Source organism: Azolla caroliniana, unplaced genomic scaffold (assembly GCF_043228905.1).
Source record: "Azolla caroliniana isolate FFs.n. ecotype wild unplaced genomic scaffold, voAzoCaro1.0.p SCAF_4, whole genome shotgun sequence".
NCBI classification, from domain to species: Eukaryota; Viridiplantae; Streptophyta; class Polypodiopsida; order Salviniales; family Salviniaceae; genus Azolla; species Azolla caroliniana.
Genome location: NW_028230439.1, coordinates 8352711 through 8373110, shown reverse-complemented (window position 1 = coordinate 8373110; position 20400 = coordinate 8352711). Strand labels below are relative to the sequence as shown.

Here is a 20400-nt window from a genome sequence, read left to right as displayed (position 1 = left end):
CGATCCGACCGGTTTCGCATCTGACATGTTGAACCGGTGAAACACCTTTGTCACGTACTTCTCCTGTGACAGCCATAATTACTTCACTGACCGGTTCCGGATAATGTGCATCCCCAACATCTGCCTTGCCGAACCCAGGTCTTTCATTGAGAAGGTCCGGTTGAGAGCCTTCTGTTGGGGACGAGGTCGTCTATGCGGAAGATCAAGGAGCATTCGATTGCTGTTGAGTATACCTGCGTATGACAGATTGTAGGTCGTTGCACAGAGAGAGAGAGAGAGAGAGAGAGAGAGAGAGAGAGAGAGAGACACAAAAGACTTTCTTATTCAACAAAGCAATAATACAACACCCAACCTTACAAGAAGGTTACAAGGTCACTATATATAGTGACCGACTTAGGGCAACTACCATTTATGCTAATTACACAAATGGCCCGAAGGGATAGTGTGAATACGTCCATTATACACTTGTATTCGACACTCCCCCGTAATGGGCGTATACATGGGTTATCTAAGATTACAGGTATAAACTTAGGTTCTCGGACATATCAGTTTTTGTTCGAGTCGGCAGGGTCCGAAGGCAGAAGACCGAACTGGTCGGGTCGGAAGAGTTGAAGCCGATCATTAAGGAACTGATGTCGGTTGTCGGAAACCATCCTGCGCTGTGTCCGGCTCTAACCGGACTGGTTTGTCGTTACGCCCATCTGATGCCGAAGAGACCGAAAGCGGTCTGCCGAAAGACACTTGGTCATTCCATCTGCGACATTGTCGGTTGTGGATATTTTCTCTAGACCGATTTTCCCTGAGATGACGCAGTCCCGAACGAAGTGATATCGAACGTCGATATGTTTGGAGGCGTTGTGGTGAACCGGATTTCTCGACAAGGCAACAACACCTTGACTGTCGCTATAGACAACTGGGGCCAAGTCATGGTCGACTTGCCGAAACGTGTGCGCCAGCCGACCAAGCCATAAGGCTTCTTTTGCTGCGTCGGACGCAGCTACATATTCTGCTTCGGTCGTTGAGGTCGTTGTGCACTCCTGAAGTTTCGACTTCCACGAAATTGCTCCATTGCCGAATTTGAAGCAGTATCCGGTTGTTGATTTCCGACTGTCTATACAGCCGGCGAAGTCCGAGTCGGTGTAACCGACTACGCCTGAGGTTCGGTTCGGACCGAAAAGAATGCCATGGTCTTTTGTGCCAGCCAGATATCTGAACACATGCTTGACTGCGTTCCAATGCGATCGGCCAGGATTGTGCATAAATCTGCTAACGACTCCTACGGCGTGAGAAATATCAGGCCGTGTCGCGACCATCAGGTACATAAGGGAGCCGACTGCCGGTGCATACGGTACCGACTTCATATCTTCCCCCTCCGGGCCGGATGTCGGGCAGTCTCGCTGAGAGAGCCGAAGATTCATGGGGAGCGGGGTTGAAGCAGATTTGGCTGATTGCATGTTGAAGCGTTCCAAGACACGTCGGATATAGTCGGTCTGAGACAAAAAAAGATGTCGTTTATCGCGATGCCGACTAATCTTCATGCCGAGTATGTGTCGTGCCGGACCGAGGTCCTTCATGGCAAACTTCAACCGCAGTTGCCGAATGAGATCGGCAAGTTCGCCCGCGTGGCGTCCAGAAATTAGCATGTCGTCCACGTAAATGATGAGGAAGATGGGTGATCCATCTTGAGCTGTGTTGGTGAAGAGACAATGGTCCTCATCGCTTTTTGAGAAGCCGATCGATTGGATGAAGTCGTCGAACTTCTTGTACCATTGTCGTGGTGCCTGTTTGAGGCCGTATAGACTCTTCCTGAGTCGACAGACTAGATGTTCTTGGCCAGTTGTCACGAAGCCTTTTGGCTGTTCCATATAAATTTCCTCCTCGAGATCACCATGGAGGAAGGCTGTTTTTACATCTAGCTGAATCAGCTCCAGGTTGTCGGCTGCCACTACGCCGAGTAGAAAACGAAGGGTTGTCATTTTCACCACTGGTGAAAAAATCTCGTCGAAGTCGACGCCATATTCTTGTCGGAAGCCCTTCGCAACTAATCTGGCCTTGTACTTTGGGGTGGTCGAATCAGACGTCTCTTTTAGTCGATAAACCCACTTGCAAGGAAGAGCACGTCGGTTCTTAGGTAATTCGACCAGATCCCAAGTCTTGTTTGCCCGAATGGAGTGCATTTCCGACTCCATCGCCAGATGCCAGGTGGCTGAATCGACAGATGTCGATGCTTCTTCGTAAGACGTCGGTTCGCCGGCGTCGGTGAAGAAAATTCCAGGAGAGTACCTCTCCGGAGGTTGCGACAGTCTCTCGGATCGTCGAGGTATGATTGGACTGGTCGCATCGGGTATCGTGGTCGGATGGTCCGAAAGCGGATTGTTCTGCTGTGCCGAGTCGGAGTTGTCCGAGTCGGTAGTGTAGGGTTCAGCTACCCGTGAAGCTGACCGTGTGTTGAGAGCGGGGCCTTCTTGAAGGGTCGGCACATCGGAAAATGTTACCCTTCGGACTTCGATCGGTTTTTCGACTGATGGATTCATAGCCGACTCGTTGAACACAACGTCCGAACTTCGGACGATTTGTCTGCGTTCGGGATCCCAGAGTCGGTATCCCATTTCGCCGTCGGATCCATATCCAAGGAAAATGCATTTCCTGGACCGAGGTGCAAGTTTTCGGCGATCATCTTTCGGAATAAGGGCGTACGCCTCGCATCCGAAGATCCTCAGCTTGTCGTAATTCGGCTTACTGCCGATCCATCGTTCCTGAGGAATTTGAAGTCCTAGAGGTCTACTTGGCGACATATTGATTATGTGTACTGCCGTGAGTAGAGCCTCTGCCCAGAAGCCATCCGACAGTCCGGAGTGTTGGAGCATGGAAACTATCCGTTCTTGGATTGTGCGATTCATGCGTTCGGCAATCCCGTTTTGCTCCGGGCTGTGTGGTGCCGTAAATTCACGTCGGATGCCGCGTTGTCGGCAGAATTTGACGAATTCATCGGATTTGAACTCTCCCCCATTGTCTGTCCGAAAGCATTTCAGCTTTCGGTCGGTTTGATTTTCTACCATAGCGAGCCAATCGGTGAAGATCGAGAAGACCCGATCTTTGGTGCGAATCGGATAAGCCCACACCTTTCGAGTCGAATCGTCAATAAAAGTGACGAAGTAAGAGGCACCGCCGAGAGACTGATGCGGCATTGGGCCACAGACGTCCGAGTGGACCAAATCAAGAGGTCTCGTTTCTCTTGGTGCTGATGTCGGGTGTGATGCGGCTGCTTGTTTGCCATACTGGCAATGCTCGCAGAATTGATGGTCGGAGAAGGATAGTTTAGGGATGTATCCGGCTCTAGATAGATGCGTAATGCCGGCCTTGCTGAGGTGTCCTAATCTTCTGTGCCATAGTGATGACACAGGAATATCCACCAAAAATAGGTTACCCTCTCTGAGCGTAACATGTAACGGATATAGTGAGTGTATCTTGGGTCCTCTAGCAAGCAGGAGGTTCCCCCTGTGGAGTGTCCACCCTCCCGAAGAAAAACCGGCACGAATGCCGTCTTCATCTAGTTGTCCGACTGAGATCAATGGCCTTGAGAGCTCGGGTACATGTCGGACATTGTGGAGTACAAGTGTAGAGCCACCTGCAAGGTTGAGCTCTACTGTGCCGATTCCGATGATGTCACAGTGTTGTGAGTTGCCGACTCGAACTGAGTCGGAGTGACGGATCGTATATTGCCGAAATTGGGATCGATGAGGAGTCACGTGAAATGACGCGCCCGAATCTAAGAGCCATGTGCTCGACTCTTCAGTCGTGAGTAGGACTTTTGATTCGACTGGATTTTCGATTGATAGTATATTCGGGTCGTCTGGTAGCACATCAGCTGAGAAGCTGACGTAATTGATCTCCTCATGCCGGCCACTCTTCTTGTTGTTCTTGTTCTTGAGTGCGCGGCAGTCGGCTTTGATGTGTCCGGGTTTCTTGCAATAGTTGCAGATTCGGTTATCCCGTGACTGGCTCCGTCTTCGCTGATTGTTCGGCGGCCGTGAGGAATCTCTTCCTCGTATGTTCGATCGGTCTGTCGAACCTTGTACTACGTAAGTGTCGTCTGTTGAGTCTTTGGCGAAAGACTTTCTCCGAGCTGCTTCGGTCAGGATTGCGCTCGTGACTTCGGAGTATTTAACAGCCGTGGTTGACGCGTTGCACACGGTTGTGACGAAAGTTTCCCATGATGAGGGAAGGCTGCTCATGAGTATCATTGCTCTGAGTTCATCCTCGATTGCCGTCCCCTGTGACGAGATTTGGGAGCTTATGCTTTCGTACTCATTGAGGTGTGCTTGAACCGAGTCGGATTCTTTCATCCGCAAGTTGTAGAGGCGCCGGATCAGAAACATCTTTGTTGCGGCGACCTTCTTTTCGTAAGTGTCCGACAGTGTTTTCCACAGTTCGAATGCTGTCATACACGATTGCACCGTAAAGTATACCGATTCCGATAGGTGCATCCGAATCGTGGCGCGGACGATTCTGTCCAGCTTCTGCCACTCAATTGGTTTGTATCCTTCTGGAGGTTCTTCATTTTCGATGGGATCGATTTGCCCCTTGACTATGAGATAGTCCTGCATTTGTTCCTTCCAGAAGTTGAAGTTCGATCCATCGAACTTGCGTAGACTCATTTCTGACGAGCCGGATGTTGATGCCATCAAATTTGGTTTCGGTTGACGGAGCTCGGTTCGGAGTTGACTACGAACCTTGTTGGAGTGCAGCCGGTTGGCTCACCCGATATCGTTCTAGTCGGATTTGAACCCGAGTCGGTTCGGCTTCGGAACTTGCTCGAATTGACTCCGGTAGCTTGAGGGACAGAACCGACTGGTCTTCCCGAATGTTGCCGAGTCGGAGTGAGCCCAGTTCGTTTCGGATATATATGCCGAATACCGATTATTGAAACCGATTATCTGGACCGATTCTGCTTCGGTTGACTGCAGCAACGAGAGAGACGGATCCAACTGATCCTCCCGAATGTCGATCAGCCAGATGAAGCACGAATTTGGGGTTGTTGTCTTAAGACCGATCTGCACCGAGTGGTTACAATGAGCGGCGTTTGATTACCTCTTCGGATGCCGTTTAACCGGGTGGAGCACGATCGTGTCAATGTTGCACAAGGGGATTTCACCTCGAGCGGTTACGATCACAAGGGACAGAGTACAACCTGCTGGCTTACTCCAAGCGAAGATGATCTAACGCGATGAGATGCAAGCCTCGTTTCTCTTCTTCTTCTCTCTTCTTCGAATGACGCAGGAAACCGAATGCTGTGCAGGCTGAGACGACGGCCGACAGCAGATTGAAGGACCGACTACTGTGCAGGCTCTGATACCAGATGTTGGGGACGAGGTCGTCTATGCGGAAGATCAAGGAGCATTCGATTGCTGTTGAGTATACCTGCGTATGACAGATTGTAGGTCGTTGCACAGAGAGAGAGAGAGAGAGAGAGAGAGAGAGAGAGAGAGAGAGAGAGAGAGAGAGAGAGAGAGAGAGAGACACACACACACACAAAAGACTTTCTTATTCAACAAAGCAATAATACAACACCCAACCTTACAAGAAGGTTACAAGGTCACTATATATAGTGACCGACTTAGGGCAACTACCATTTATGCTAATTACACAAATGGCCCGAAGGGATAGTGTGAATACGTCCATTATACACTTGTATTCGACACCTTCTTCAGCATCCGTATTTTGGCTTGGTCCCGTCCGACGATCAACATGTCGTCCACGTACAGAAGGAGTATCAGGAAGTCGCCTCCTTCGAACTTCTTCACAAACACGCAGTGATCGGCCTGCGTCTTGTGGTACCCTTGATCAGTCATGAAGGAGTCGAACTTCCGGTACCATTGCCGGGGGGGCTGCTTCAACCCGTAGAGGCTCTTCTTCAACCGGCAAACCAAGTGCTCCTTCCCTTTCTCCACGAATCCTTCCGGTTGTTGCATGTAGATCTCCTCTTCGAGGTCGCCGTGAAGGAATGACGTTTTCACGTCCAGCTGCTCTACCTCGAGGTCCATGCTTACCGCTATACTCAGCACCGTCTGGATGGAGGTCATCTTTACTACCGGGGCAAATATCTCGTCGAAGTCCACGCCCTTCTTCTGTTGGAACCCCTTCACCACGATCCTGGCTTTGTATCTCGGGGGGTAGCCGGCATCTCCCGGTTTCAACTTGTACACCCACATATTTCGGAGTGCCCGCTTTCCTTTCAGCAACTCCACCAATTCGTACGTATGGTTCTCATGCAAGGAATCCATCTCGTCCTGCATGGCACTTAACCATTTTCGGCTGTGGGTGTCATCCTTTGCTTCTTCGAAGCTTTCTGGCTCCCCCTCATCAGTTAACAGCACATGCTCTGCATCCGGAAATCTCCGGGGGGACCTTCTCTCTCTGAGAGGATATCTCTGTCTCTCGGCTTCGGTATCCGGCTCCTCTATTTGCTCTTCATCTGAATCGGATTCGGGGTCTTGGCCGGTTCTGGTTTCAGCTTCCTCTACTTCTTCTTCTGCCGGTTCGATATCCTCACCGTAACCGGCTGGCTCCTCGAGTGCTAACCGGTCTCTTGCCGGTTTGGTCTGTTCATTGTAGAGTCTATCCTTACCGGTCGACTCGGAGTTCATTATCTTCTTCTCCGACTCCCAGTCGGCGAGCGTTTTGTCCTCCATAAAGATCATATCTCGACTCCGAAATACCGTCTTGTCGACCAGGTCCCACACTCGGTAGCCGAACTCATCGTCACCGTAACCGAGGAATATGCATGGCCGGGTCTTTGGATCTAACTTTCCTCTCCGGCCCTTAGCTACATGCACGTACGCGAGACACCCGAACACCTTCAGATGCCAGTAGGATACTTCCTTACCGGTCCATACTCTCTGTGGTGTGTCTCCGTCCAAGGGTATTGAGGGTGATCTATTTATCATATATGTCGCCGTCGACAATGCCTCAGCCGAAAAATTCTTGGGTAGTTTTGCATGCGCTAGCATACTCCGGACCCTCTCCATTATGGTCCGGTTCATCCTCTCGGCCAGTCCGTTTAGTTCCGGCGTCTTCGGCACGGTAAATTCGAGCCGGATTCCATTCGAGCTACAGTACTCCTCGAACTGCCCCCGGTATTCACCTCCGTTATCTACTCGGACCGCCTTCAGCTTCCGGCCGGTTTCTCTTTCCACTCTCGCGTGGAGCTCTTTGAAGACGCATAGCACCTAATCCTTCGTCTTCAACGATGTGGCCCACAGCTTCCGGCTGTGGTCATCTATGAATGTCACGAAGTACTGCGCTCCAGCATGTGACTTCGTGTCTACTTGACACACATCCGTATGCATCAACTCCAGTGGTGCATTATGTCTCATCGGTGGCCTTGGTCGGAAGGAGGTCCGGTTTTGCTTACCGGCCAAACAATCAGTGCACTTCTCCAAGTGCACGTTCTTCACTGGAATGAGGTTGTCTTCTGCAAGCCTCTTCATCCCCTTCTCACTCATATGATACAGCCTCTTGTGCCACAGCTCACCGGCAGTGTCGGATGCCACGTTCACTTCTTCCGGACATAACCGGGCATTCATCAGGTACAGTGTGTTGACCTTCCGGGCCCGAGCCACAATCAGGCTCCCTTTGCTGAACTTCATGACACCGTTCCGGATGCTACCCGTGTAGCCTTCATCATCTAGCCGACTGGTTGATATCAGGTTCAGACGAACCTCCGGAACGTGTCAGACATCCTTCAATAGCAACTTGCATCCGGTTGGTGTTGTCAGCCACACATCTCCTATGCCGACAATTCGGCATGTACCTTCATTCCCCATCCGGACACAGCCGTGATCACCGGCTGAGTAGGATGAGAAGCATTTCCGGTCCGGGGTAAGGTGGAACGACGCTCCGGAGTCTACCACCCAGGTCATCTCGTCCCCGGCAAGGTTTATCTCACTCTCCTCGGTGATGAGCATCAACTCTTCTTCACTTGCCGCGATTGCCGTCGTTCCCTTCCGGTCCGGCCCCCTCCGGTCTTTACCGTTCCGGTCCAGTATCCTCTTCAAATCGGTACCGTCGGTTTCCTTGTCCTTTTGGAAATGCTGACAGTTCTTCTAGAAGTGTCCCGGCTTGCCACAATAGAAGCAAGTAGGCCTCCCCCTTGACTTTGACCGTGTCCCCGACTTCTCCCGGTTCTGGGGACTACGGTTTCTTTGTCTTCCGTGTTCCGATTCGGTAAGGAGCGCTTTGGAGTCGGAGCTCGTATCTTTATCTTTCCGACGCGCTTCCTCATCTAGCAAGCTCGACTTCACTCTTGCTAGGGATAACCGCTTTCCTTCCGGCCCGGCGTTGCCCAAAATGACAACTAATGTCTCCCAGCTATCCAGGAGGGAACCGAGCAGGAGTAGCGCTAGTACCTCGTCGGCAAGAGGTACTTCCAATGATGTTGCCTGGTGTATCAACCCCTGGAAGGCATTCATGTGCTCCGCCATGCTGGAGCCATCTTGGTACCGGAGTCTTACTAGCTTCCGGAATACCGAAACCTGATTGACAACATTTTTGTTTTGAAACATAATGCCGATCTTCTCCCAGAGCTCATGAGCCTTGCTCTCTTCATTGAAGTTGTTGTATAGGCTAATGTCGATGAAGCACCGTATGTATGCCGTTGTCTTCATGTGCATCACCTCCCATATCGCGGCGTCTATTTTGTCCGGTCTCTTGTCCCCGAACTGAACCGGCAGCCAGAGGTCTTTAACCACGAGCATGTCCCTAATCTTCGACTTCCACACCGAATAGTTGGAGCCGGTGAGCTTGAACATGTTGCCAAACGATTCGTCCATTTTCTGTGTCGTTTCGCTCTGATACCACTTGACGGGAACTGCACGCTCCCTATACACAACGCTCGGCCACAACCGAGCTTAGAATCATACACAGAAAACGGGAATGAATGCATGATACAAGAGAAGAGACGAGTACGCAAGATGTTTACGTGGAAAACCCAAACTAAGGGAAAAACCACAGCAGCCCACAGGCTGCAAACTATCACTATGCTAGAATATACAACAGTGAGTTCACGGAGGCAACGACCTCGTGCTCACGATCCTCGCCACAGGCGGCGGTTACAACAGAGGCAACGACCTCTTTCTCTCTCTCTCTCTCTGTACACAGTTCCGCGCTCTCTCTCTCCTTGCACCAACAAGAATAACAACTACTCACTCTAAAAGTTTGCCCTAAGTCATATTTATACTAATATGACTTTTCGGCTATTTACAAATATAGCCATGATGGACTCTCATAAACATATTTACAAATATGTCTCTTCATCCGGTGATCACTCCTCACCGGGTCTGCACCATCCGGCTCTCCGTAGCCGGGTACTCCTCATCCGGTCCTCACTGGGTGTGCACCATCCGGATCTCTGTAGTTGGGTACTCTTCATCCGGTTCTCACCGGGTCTGCACCATCCGGCTCTCCGTAGCCGGGTACTCCTTGTCCGGTTCTCACCGGGTCTGCACCATCCGGCTCTCCGTAGTTGAGTACTCCTCGTCCAGTTCTCACCAGGTCTGCACCATCCGGAGGGACCTGTCTCCCAACATGTAGTTACACTTAATAGCCAGAAATACATTCATGATCACTCCTTTACGGAGAATCACTACTATAACTAATATACAATGAGGATTCCTCCTCATCATCCTTGGATGTACCAATCAAACAACCCCATCTGATATATATCTCTTAAAGTCATATACCTCCTTCAAGTGTAATACTTTTGGGCGTGGCGTATATGCATCACAAATGACATCAAATAGTTTTGGTAATGTGAAAGCATCATGCCGAGACAACTATCTGGAGAATGTGCTAAACATCTTATCTATATGATCATGTGTGTGGCCAACCAAAAGAAAATTGACTTTCACTTTTCTAAACAATCCTTGGTTGACCAACATACTTAGATAGCCAAACACAGTTGAATTTTTGTTCTCTCTAGTAGTATTGTCCAATTGAATGTATAGAACAGGGGGGAATGGTTGGCCCCAAGACATCAAAACTCGGTGAATCACTGTAACTGTTAGGTTAGGGTCATTGTGAACATTGGGGTATGTAATGAAGACGTGAGGTTCAACAGACCTATTATAAGCCAAGCATCCCACCAAGTGCATTTGAACAAGACACTCATCATTGATGTCTTTGGGGAGCCTCCGCATATGCGGCAAACACGTCTTCTTCTAGTCCATGCCATCTATCATTAAGCACATGTATTGTTCGGGCCTCTTCAAACACTTCTCTCTATGATGCATCGCCTTCTTTCGTTCTAACGATTGTGCCTCACGATGCTCCTATAGTAACTTCTTACTCATATCCTTTTCCATTAATGTCTTTGCACCTTTAGCCAAAATTTTAAGATTTGCACAAATGGAGCAATACCCCATGCATACTTTACGTGGAATGATAACATTTGAAAATTGAGCTCTCCATAATCTTGTGAATTGGCTATATGTGATAGATTTATTACGTGAGCCCACCACATCTGATCGATAGACATCATAAACTTCCCGACATGTGTAATTATCAGAGAGGTGCATCTTACCTGTAGTGGGCATTACTTCACAATTTAACTGAAAGTAACTTTTCATCCAACCAATAACATGTCTTCCAATTGCACCTTTCATACTTGGAACCTCTTTACAATTGAGCATATGATCCCCGCTAAGTAGATGTTGTTGTACTCTATGTAGCCGCATGTTACTAACACATAACGCAATTTTGAATGCAACTCTATATATCTGTTGTGCATGGAAGATATAATACTCGAATGATATTTTGATCCATGTACATTTGTAAGACACTAGTTGCATATGTGACCCGAGGTAAGTGTCTTGCTCATCACCGGTCATCGAAAATCAGTATCGCCTTAATTCTCACAACTTTGATTTTCCAATCATAGACATACAACCACGGGCACAACAAATTTTGTTGACATCAAATCCAATCGGCTTATCTGATGTCACCAAGTTAAATTTGGCCAAACAAATTCTACGTGGGATTCTTCTAATATGCACAAGGCTTCCAGATTTCTCTTCCTGCATAGAAGTTGGGGTAACCTTGTTACAATCCAATTCTTTGTTGTGACCATCGCCCATGATATTTGATGTTTCATTAGCACTACCTTCATTCTCCGTATCTTTATTAATATCGTATTCTTCAATAGAGAACTCTTCACATGTGTCATTATTCACATGTGGTGTAGGTGAAGATGAGCTCAGACAATACTCTTCGATATAAATGGGTGAGTCTGTCGACAGACAATACTCTTCGGTAGAAAACAAAGAGTCTAATGACAAACAATATTCTTCAATCGAGAACGGTGAGTCTTCACTCATGGCTTAAGGTCCACACAGAGCTCTTTAAGTTATGTGCTTGGGCTAATATAAAAAGCTGATAAGCTCCTCTCTAAACATAAACTCCTCTCTAAACAGAAGCTCCCTCAATATAATGTCTATATTATTTAATATTATATTAATACAATAAATAAAGATATTATTTTTAATATAATAATTTTATTCAACATATTAATAATTAATTAAACTAGTCAGTATAAAGTTGAATCAATTATATTTTATACCTTATTAATCCTATAATATATAATTTAAATTAAATTTACTTTAGCCATGAAGTATAATATAATTACAATCATTACCAAGTCATATATATGTTGGTTTAAAGTTAAAATCATTGGTTAATTAATGGCACCCATATTTAATATAGAACTTCTCAATAATTGGTTCATTCATGCCCACCATTTTAAATATAAGCCTTTTCAATCATTGGTTTATTCATGGCCACATCTTTAATACAAAACATTAGAGAGTCATAAAAATGTTGCTTTGAGTATTCAATCATTGGTTCATTCATGAACCTCTATCATTGTTTTCTTTATAACCTTCAAAGGCATTGTATGTTAGTTTGAGTATAAAATAATCATTAATATGTTAATTTGAGTATTTAATCATTAATTCATTCATAAACATCATTTAATTCAAATCCATTAGAGAGTCATTGGTACATTCAAGATTATGTACTAAATAAAGTGTCCTAAGGTCAAAGAAACTCTTTCTTAGGTCTAACTAACTAACCTTAAGCTTACCAACCCTAGTTAAAGTAACTGTGGTTACTTTCACCATAGTGGCCAATCCCTATAAATAAGAAGACCTCCTCATTTTGCAATCACTCACACGCAAAACAGAGCACACGAGCACACAGAGCACAAACAACCCATAGCACGCAGCACCAAATCGTCATCTCCCCGTAAGCATCCACAACGAGAATCATGTCTTCGAAGAAAATCGAGCGCCGAGAATCCAGGTAACTGCCTGGCAGTACGAACATTTTTGTAAATATGTTTTAGCACTCAAGAACTCGATACGACGTATCGAGTTCCTGTTTGAAGTTTGTGTTTTATACAGGAACTCGATACGCCATATCGAGTTCCTATTATTAGTTTGTGTTATATACAGGAACTCGATATGACGTATCGAGTTCCTTTTTAAAGTTTGTGTTTTATACAAGAACTCGATACGGTGTATCGAGTTCGTGTTTAAATTTTGTATTACATACACGAACTCAATACACCGTATCGAGTTCCTATGTAAAGTATGTGTTTTATACAGAAACGTGATACGCCGTATCAAGTTCCTGTTTAAAGTTTGTGTTTTATACATGAACTTGATACGATGTATCGAGTTACTATATAAAACACAAACTTTAAACATGAATATTGTGTCTTTGGGGTAATAATTTGGTATATGTGTGAAAATATACCAATTTTATGTCCAATTCAAACTTTTTAAGTGACATTTGCTACATTTTGTAACATTTAGCGGCCTTACTTAAAAAGGTTTTATGACCTATAATAGCGTAAAATAATAGAAAATAACCCACGAATTACCTTTATGATACCAAATTCAAGTCTATCGTATTAAAATTCTCAACAATATGGGATATGGAATCAATATAAGCCATACCTACCCTCTAATATGATACATATCCTTGTATAATTATTAAGATATATAATATTTGAAGTTGAATAGCCCTTACTAGATTTAAATTCACAATAAAGGTCTATCATGTTCACAAAAAGTATGATTGATATTTAGAGTTTAGCACAAATCGCTTATTAGTTTTTGTCTTGGTCTACTTATGTATATTTTAATATGTAACCTTAATCTAGGCAACCACCTAACTTATATTTTTGCACGTCTTTTCTTAAATAGGTCGTTTGAGAACTTGTCGGACCGACCTGTGAAGAAAATAAAGCTCCGGATTCAGGGCTCTCCAATTGAGACCCAGAAACAAATAGTTCCTCAAAACATGAAGAGAGGAAAAAAGCTTCTCTTCAACTAGGAGACAAAATCTCAACCATCTGATGATATTAGCCAAAAGAAAATGTTAGCTGCTACTGGTGGTGAGGACCTTCCTGACCGTGATCTAACGGACAAGGAATGGTGTATGCAGTACGTCGATTCCAAGAAAAAAGTTGTGTTGTATACAACAAAGAAGAAGGGCGACGGTTAGCTTGAAAATGACACCGCATTTATGTATGGCTGTATTCTATGATTTGACTACGAAGATTTAGATTCAGCCAACATTCTTGTAATGATAGAGTGCTCGAAGGGGGTACGTAAAGTGTACCTTTTTGAAGATCAACTAGTAAAGGAATCGTGTGGGCCAAAATCTTTTAAAAAAGATCTACAAAGCTCACAAAACCTTATTGTCACCTTGAGGCCTTATATACAAGGCCATGTAACTCTAAGGGAGCCCTTTCCCTCCCTAGTGAAAGTGGTTGGTTATTATGTTTAAACTATGGTTAGGATCATAAGAATCAGGAAAATTTCCAATAGGGGCTAGAGACTTTGCCCAACATTGCATATGACAAACTATCAAAACTTAATTTTGTCTAAAGCTTGACTTTGTTCATGATTACGTAAGACTACTTGACAATCATCAAAAGTTGAATACTTGAATCTATTTTTGCCAATATTCCCACATTTACCATATTTTGTGTATTATTTGATTGCAGAACTTAGACAAGGCTTAAGTTTGGTACTTGACAAGCATTAACTTCTGAAACACATGAAAGGATGTGACATAAACCAAGGCACCAATCATGAAAATGGTACAAGGTTAAAAGTTAAATAACCTCAAGAACGACATTATTCATGAGAATGGTAGATAGGCTAGTTGGGAATATGAATGGAAGAAGAAATGCATTAGAGTTCACAAGGAGACTCTTGTGGCCACTAAGATCAAAACATGCGTTTATAGCTTATTCGAAGAATGAGAATTAACATGACCAAATGGAAAATGAAAAGGAGATACACATAACAAGTTTGGTCATGTGACATGTCTATATTCCCAATAAGGTACATTTTGTCAAAATGGTTTTACGGTACCAAAGCAAAAGGTTTGTTCTCGTGTATCTATTGAACTCATGATATATCTCCTTGGGGTGGTGCCCATTCGGTCTTCCTCAACAAATATGTCAGCTTTTATCTCATGTGTCTCTCTCAACGACCATGACGACGTGATTACGCCTTGAAGTGGGGCCACGACAGCAAAGTGTCAATCAACAAAGTTTAAAAAAAAGGAAGGGGTTGGGGGAGTTGTCGCACAAAATTGGAGTGCCCATGGGGAATACCCAAAAGCCAAAGCTTCAAGAGCCCTTGAAAACGAGAAAAATAGGGAAAAGCGAAAAAGATTTAGCAAAAGATTGAGTCGGTCCCATTTTCTTTTTGGTGGTGCTTTAATTTAATTTGAGTTTAGTTAGATTAACCATCTTCTTCAAATAGAAAAATAGGCAAAATGCTTACCTTAAAGCAGTGAGCAGGAGATGTCGCATAATTAGTGAGCAAGGAGCAGGACACATACACATAGGGAAAAACGGGGGAAAGAGGGAATTAAAATATGAAGGAGGTTTGTGATTCTATGAATAAGTGACAGAGGTGGTGTACAGTGTTGGGCAAAGTTTTTAACCCCTACCGGAATTTTTCCTGCTGCTTATGATCCTAACCGGAAATGAAAAATTTTACCCGACCACTTTCGTACAACCGAAACATGTTAAATTTATATTTTACCACATACCAAAAAACAATTTAGCACGAGATGAGGTAGCAACATAGATAGAGTACATTCTATGGAGTTTGTGGAGTCGGCCCTCTAGAAATGGTACTTGCGATTTCCCTCATGAGTTAGCTAACAAAGAAAAAAAATATTGAACATTAAAAAAAAGTGACCTCACCCTATATGAAAATTTTAGAAAATTGAAAGTAGCTCAAGAATTAACATTGCACTACAAGTAATCAATATCACTAACCTATGAATGATTAGTGGTAAAAAAATCTATAAAATGGCGCATAATCATGATTTGAGATTACATTATTAGTCATTGTTTAAACACAAAATCTATATGCCACATAACCATAATATGGGATGATGGAATATGAATCAAAGACTTGTGAGTCAATTCATGCTCTTTTCTTCTCAACTTATTGATGTTGGTTTGAGACCCAATTATGATTAGATCTCTAGGTCTATGTTGGGCATAATTGTGATCATGTTTATGTATTTTGTAAAACCAATCACATAACTGTAATCGGTGTTGTGATCAGTCATTGTTCAGTTCACATGGTTGTTCGACCATTATATATACAAAACAAGCCCAGAAGTAGAAACTTTATACAACAAATTCTAGAGCTTAGGAAGTTGAATCTAGGAAATTGTTTCTCTTTTCACTCTTTACAGATGCCAAAGGAGCAACAAAGTGTTGATCCTGTGCGAGGTTAAAGATATATATGAACTGGTCAAGAATTCTTGTTAGTAAAAAACAATAAGATCCTTTAGTATCCATCAGTTAAAGTTCCTTTCACATCTCTACTTCCATTTCCTCCAAATCACGTTTATGTATTTTGTAAAATCAATCACATAACTGTAATCGGTGTTGTGATCAATCATTGTTCGGTTCACATGGTTGTTCGACCATTATATATACAAAACACGTTTTACGGTGTAGTTTAGTATTTGGTTGCCACACATTGCACATTCTAAGAAATCTAGCAACTTTTAAGAACCGTGAAATTTTTTAAGAACTTTTAAGCCCAAAGGGAAAGTCTAACAACTTAAAAGAAAAGGGGAAAAAGGTTTATTGGTACTGCGGACTGGGCCCAATGTCAACAACAATAAAATGTATTTATTATTCCAGGAATGACTTGTGCATTTTAGCATTAAGTCAAGCCGTCCACGTTTCTTCTGCTTCTTCTTCTTCTCCTTCTACTAACTACAACTAACTACTGCTGCTGCGAGTGCTAACTATAACTACTAACCATAACTACTACTACTACTACTACTACTACTACTACTACTACTACTATTGCCTGAAGTTAGCTTCCATGGCTGCAAATATTATGATAATGCCTCACTTCCTCAAACCTACTCTTCCTCCTCGTCCTCCGCCTCGCAATATCCTCGCCAAATCCTCCCCAAATACTTCCATCTCTTCCCTCCTCCTCCTCCTCCATTCCTCCTCTTCATCGCGCGTCCTTCCCCATCTCGGCCGCATGTGTGCCGGTCCCGGTTCCAGTCCCCGTCCATCCTTGGGACGCACACGAGCATGTGCCGCAGGCGATTCCTCACCCGCCATTCTTCCTCCTACTCATCCAACTTCTGCTTCTTCTTCGTGGATCGAAACTTTTCTTCCTGCGCCCATCCGGCCTTTCGCTCTGTTGGCTCGGCTTGATAAACCTATCGGCACCTGGCTCTTTGCTTGGCCCTATGCCTGGTAAACTGTGTTTCTTGGTTCCTCCTCCTTCCCCCCCTCCCCCAAATCACTTAATTTCTCGATGATTATGAGACACCAATCCGCTTTTAGATCAATTCATCACAGGGTATAGAAACCATTCACTGGACACCTCCTTTTGTGAATCACTCCAGCCAAATTATTCCCATTTATAGAAAAGGCAGAATTTTGGGTATATTAGATAGATAACCGATCCATTATCATATACACATGAAAAGCATGTGAATTTGTTTTGATGATCCTTCCCTTTATACAGATCACAGACTTCCCTTGAAAATCAATCAATCATCATATCAATTTTATATAAATCAATCCTTTTCATTTACATACTTGGAAACCACCAAACCTACCTCAAACTAAAGCCAAAAGGTTCTAACTATGATTACATGCTTCCTGAAACGTTAGATTTGGTTTGGACAAGATTCCGAATAACTTTAAAATCAATCCATGGTCTTTATACACACACACACACACACACACACATATATATATGTATGTATATCAGGTCAATTGCACTAGCTGCACCAAATGGAAGTCTTCCGGACTTCTATGCCCTTGCATTGTTTGGAGTGGCTTCTATCATTTTGCGAGGTGCTGCTTGTACTATTAATGATCTCTTAGATCGAGATTATGATCGCCAGGTGACATCAAATTTGTTTATGATTTGGATCCTTTGTGCTCATCAACAAAATTATATAGGGCCGAAGACTTTAATCATCGACTTATATTTTCACAGCTCCTCGATTGTATGTAGGTGGAGAGAACGAAATCGCGACCCATTGCTTCTGGGGTTGTTACACCATTCCAAGGTCTATGCTTCCTTGTCATTCAATTATTGTTACATCGAGGAATCCTTTTGCAATTCAATGAGTTCAGGTTAGTAGGTTTCATGCAACTATTCAACTATATAACTTAGACATTAACGATATACAATACACACACATATATATATAGAGAGAGAGAATGGAGTATGGTTACCTACTAATTACACCACATGGGTAGTGGAACATGTTGAATTGCCAATAGGCAAGACGAACGCTCTACTGAGTAAAGAATTTCCACTTGCTCCAATAGAAAATTACCATATTAGTACTCCCTTCAAATTTTGTAGATATGCTTACACTCCATGTCTACCATCGAATACAAAACGTTGCACATGTTTCAATTATGATGCAATCCCCAATATCTCAGAAATACAAAAAAAATGATCTCCATCTCTGATTTTGGGTCAACCTGTGTAAATTCTGCAAACACCCATTATCAGGTGTCAAATAACACCGTGGTAAAACTTGCCAAATTTGAGAAATGTAACTCCAAATCTGAAAAGCAATCGGACATTGTATAAATCAATGAGTACTATCTTCCATTTGAATAGTGCAAAAGAAGCAATTACCCATTGTTAGTTCACGACACTTTAAAGCTAATCCCATATGCAAAAAAACAAAAAATGATCAATTGTAAGTAGTGTTTTTCACACACATTTATTAATATAATTGTGTGTTTTCACCAAAAAAGAGAGATAGATAGATAGGAATGCATGAATATTTAGTAATAGTTTCAAGATCATTTCTATATTTATTTGATGTGAAAAAACATACACGAATCATATCGGTTCTTCTTTTTTGTGTTACCAATTAATTTTGATCAAGTTGGAGATCTAAATGTCATCTTTGTGTTTTTTTCAGTCAAATTTTGGGAGCAACAAATCTCTTATTTGTGGGAGCCTATCCTCTCTTTAAGCGATTCACTTATTGGGTATGGTAGTTAATAGACGATATTTGGATGATCTTTCATGACTACAGGTTTTGGTGAATAAATTCTAAAGTAAACTGTTATGTACGGTTGTCCCTCCTTATGGGGGAGTTGACTGAAAAGCCGAAATCGGCCGAGAAGCCGAAATGAGTCGGTTGGCTGAAATCAGCCGAAAAGCCGAAACGAGAGTCGGCTGGCCGAAATCGATCGAAAAGCTGAAACGAGAGTCAGCTGGCCGAAATTAGCCGAAAAGCCGAAAATGAATGGAAGTTCGGTCGAATGGACGAATATATATATATATATATATAAGTGTGAGTTAGGTTAGTATATATAGATATAGTTGTATTAGCTGCATATGTATGTGGGATAACTTACAGAGAGTAAAAACTGTGAGAGAAGCATGAGAGTGAACTTATTTTGTAGTGAGCCCGCTAGTGAGAAAACACGATGCAACGAAGAAGAACAGAAGTGTGTGCTAACATAGTGGTGGTTGTGAAAGTGAGAGTGAGAGAGACATACCTCTACACCTGAGTGTGTGAGAAAGCTAGAGAAGAAGGGTGAAATAGAGAAGAGAAGAGAGACAGAATAAAGAAGCGTTGAAAGCATCGAAAGAGGGAAATAGTCCTCACCTGAAACTGTGATTTCAAACAACAACCTGGGAGTACATTCATACTCAATCAGGTTCCATCATTCTATGATTGTATTTTTCTCTGTCTCATAGTGGAAATCTTTGTTCACCGTGGTTTTTCCCTAGAATCTGGGTTTTCCACGTAAAATCATGTGTTGCTTGTCTCGTTTATTTGTGTTACATCTGAGTACAAAACATATCATAAATGTGGGGCTTAATTGAAAGGAAATGTTTTGGTATAATATGTATGGCTATCCTTCTCCAAGAATTGGAGATTGTTCAAGATACTCATAGTTTTCTATAATATCGATGAAGCAAAGCTTACAACAACTTATGACAAAGTATGTGGGTGTAGCCTCAAGCATTCCTAGGTTTGACAATAAATTGGGGTGCTCTACTAGGCTGGGCTGCATTGAAAGGGAGCATCCAAATTCCTGTGATTGCCCCACTTTACCTTGCTTGTATTTGCTGGACTTTAGTATACGACACAATCTATGCGCATCAGGTTGGTCCTTTTGAATGTTATTAATATGATTATTCCTATAAAGATTATTTTTATTTACATTCAATCTTGTGATGTATGAATAGATAGGGAAGCATTTTTTATTTGGAATGTTATGATGATGATCATTCAGGACAAGAGTGATGATGTCAAAGTGGGTGTGAAATCCACAGCTTTATATTTTGGAGATGGGACACAATCATGGCTTACAAGTTTTGCTGCTATCACCATTGGTTCACTCCTATTAGCAGGATACATTAATGGCCTAGGTATCCATCTAATTTCTCCTTGTATTTTTTCTGCCTTTAAGCATTGGGATTGGTATGAACCCTTTAGTGAATGTTTCGGAATCTTGTGACAGTGAGGAACAATCGAATTCGTGTTAATCACTAATATATTCATTGAGCTGAGACTAATCAATTCATTGTGGATAATTACAATCAAATAGGAGGGTGGCCTTTCTATTGTAGCACCTTGGCTGCGGCCATCCATCTATATTGGCAAATAGCAACTGTTGACATCAATAATCCTGTTGATTGCAACTCGAAGTAAGTAACTTCTCAGTTTGTCTATATGTCTGTATCTTCTCATTTTGTTTGTAGAGGAATTGGATAATGGTAGTCTTGAGCACTAACTTCTTCTTCCTAACTTTGGATGTCCCTTTGTTTAAGATTTGTT

At 43.3% G+C, this 20400-nt stretch overlaps 1 protein-coding gene across 1 annotated transcript; it reads left to right on the top strand.

The window, feature by feature from the left end:
- The first annotated feature begins 16433 nt into the window (after window positions 1-16433).
- Window positions 16434-20080, top strand: LOC147865034 (4-hydroxybenzoate geranyltransferase 2-like). The gene is made up of 6 exons (XM_087318602.1): window positions 16434-16822; window positions 17346-17481; window positions 17595-17716; window positions 18526-18595; window positions 19576-19725; window positions 19856-20080. Exons 1-6 carry the CDS (start codon window positions 16434-16436, stop codon window positions 20078-20080), a joined length of 1092 nt encoding a protein of 363 aa, XP_087174728.1.
- The last annotated feature ends 320 nt before the right edge of the window (window positions 20081-20400 follow it).

Bases quoted from the DNA above. Each gene is read 5' to 3' on its own strand.
- LOC147865034 (XM_087318602.1), top strand. From the start codon at position 16,434: ATGGCTGCAAATATTATGATAATGCCTCACTTCCTCAAACCTACTCTT. The intron at 17,482-17,594 runs GTGACATCAAAT...GATTGTATGTAG, and splicing joins ATCGAGATTATGATCGCCAG to GTGGAGAGAACGAAATCGCG. The intron at 19,726-19,855 runs GTTGGTCCTTTT...ATGATCATTCAG, and splicing joins ACACAATCTATGCGCATCAG to GACAAGAGTGATGATGTCAA.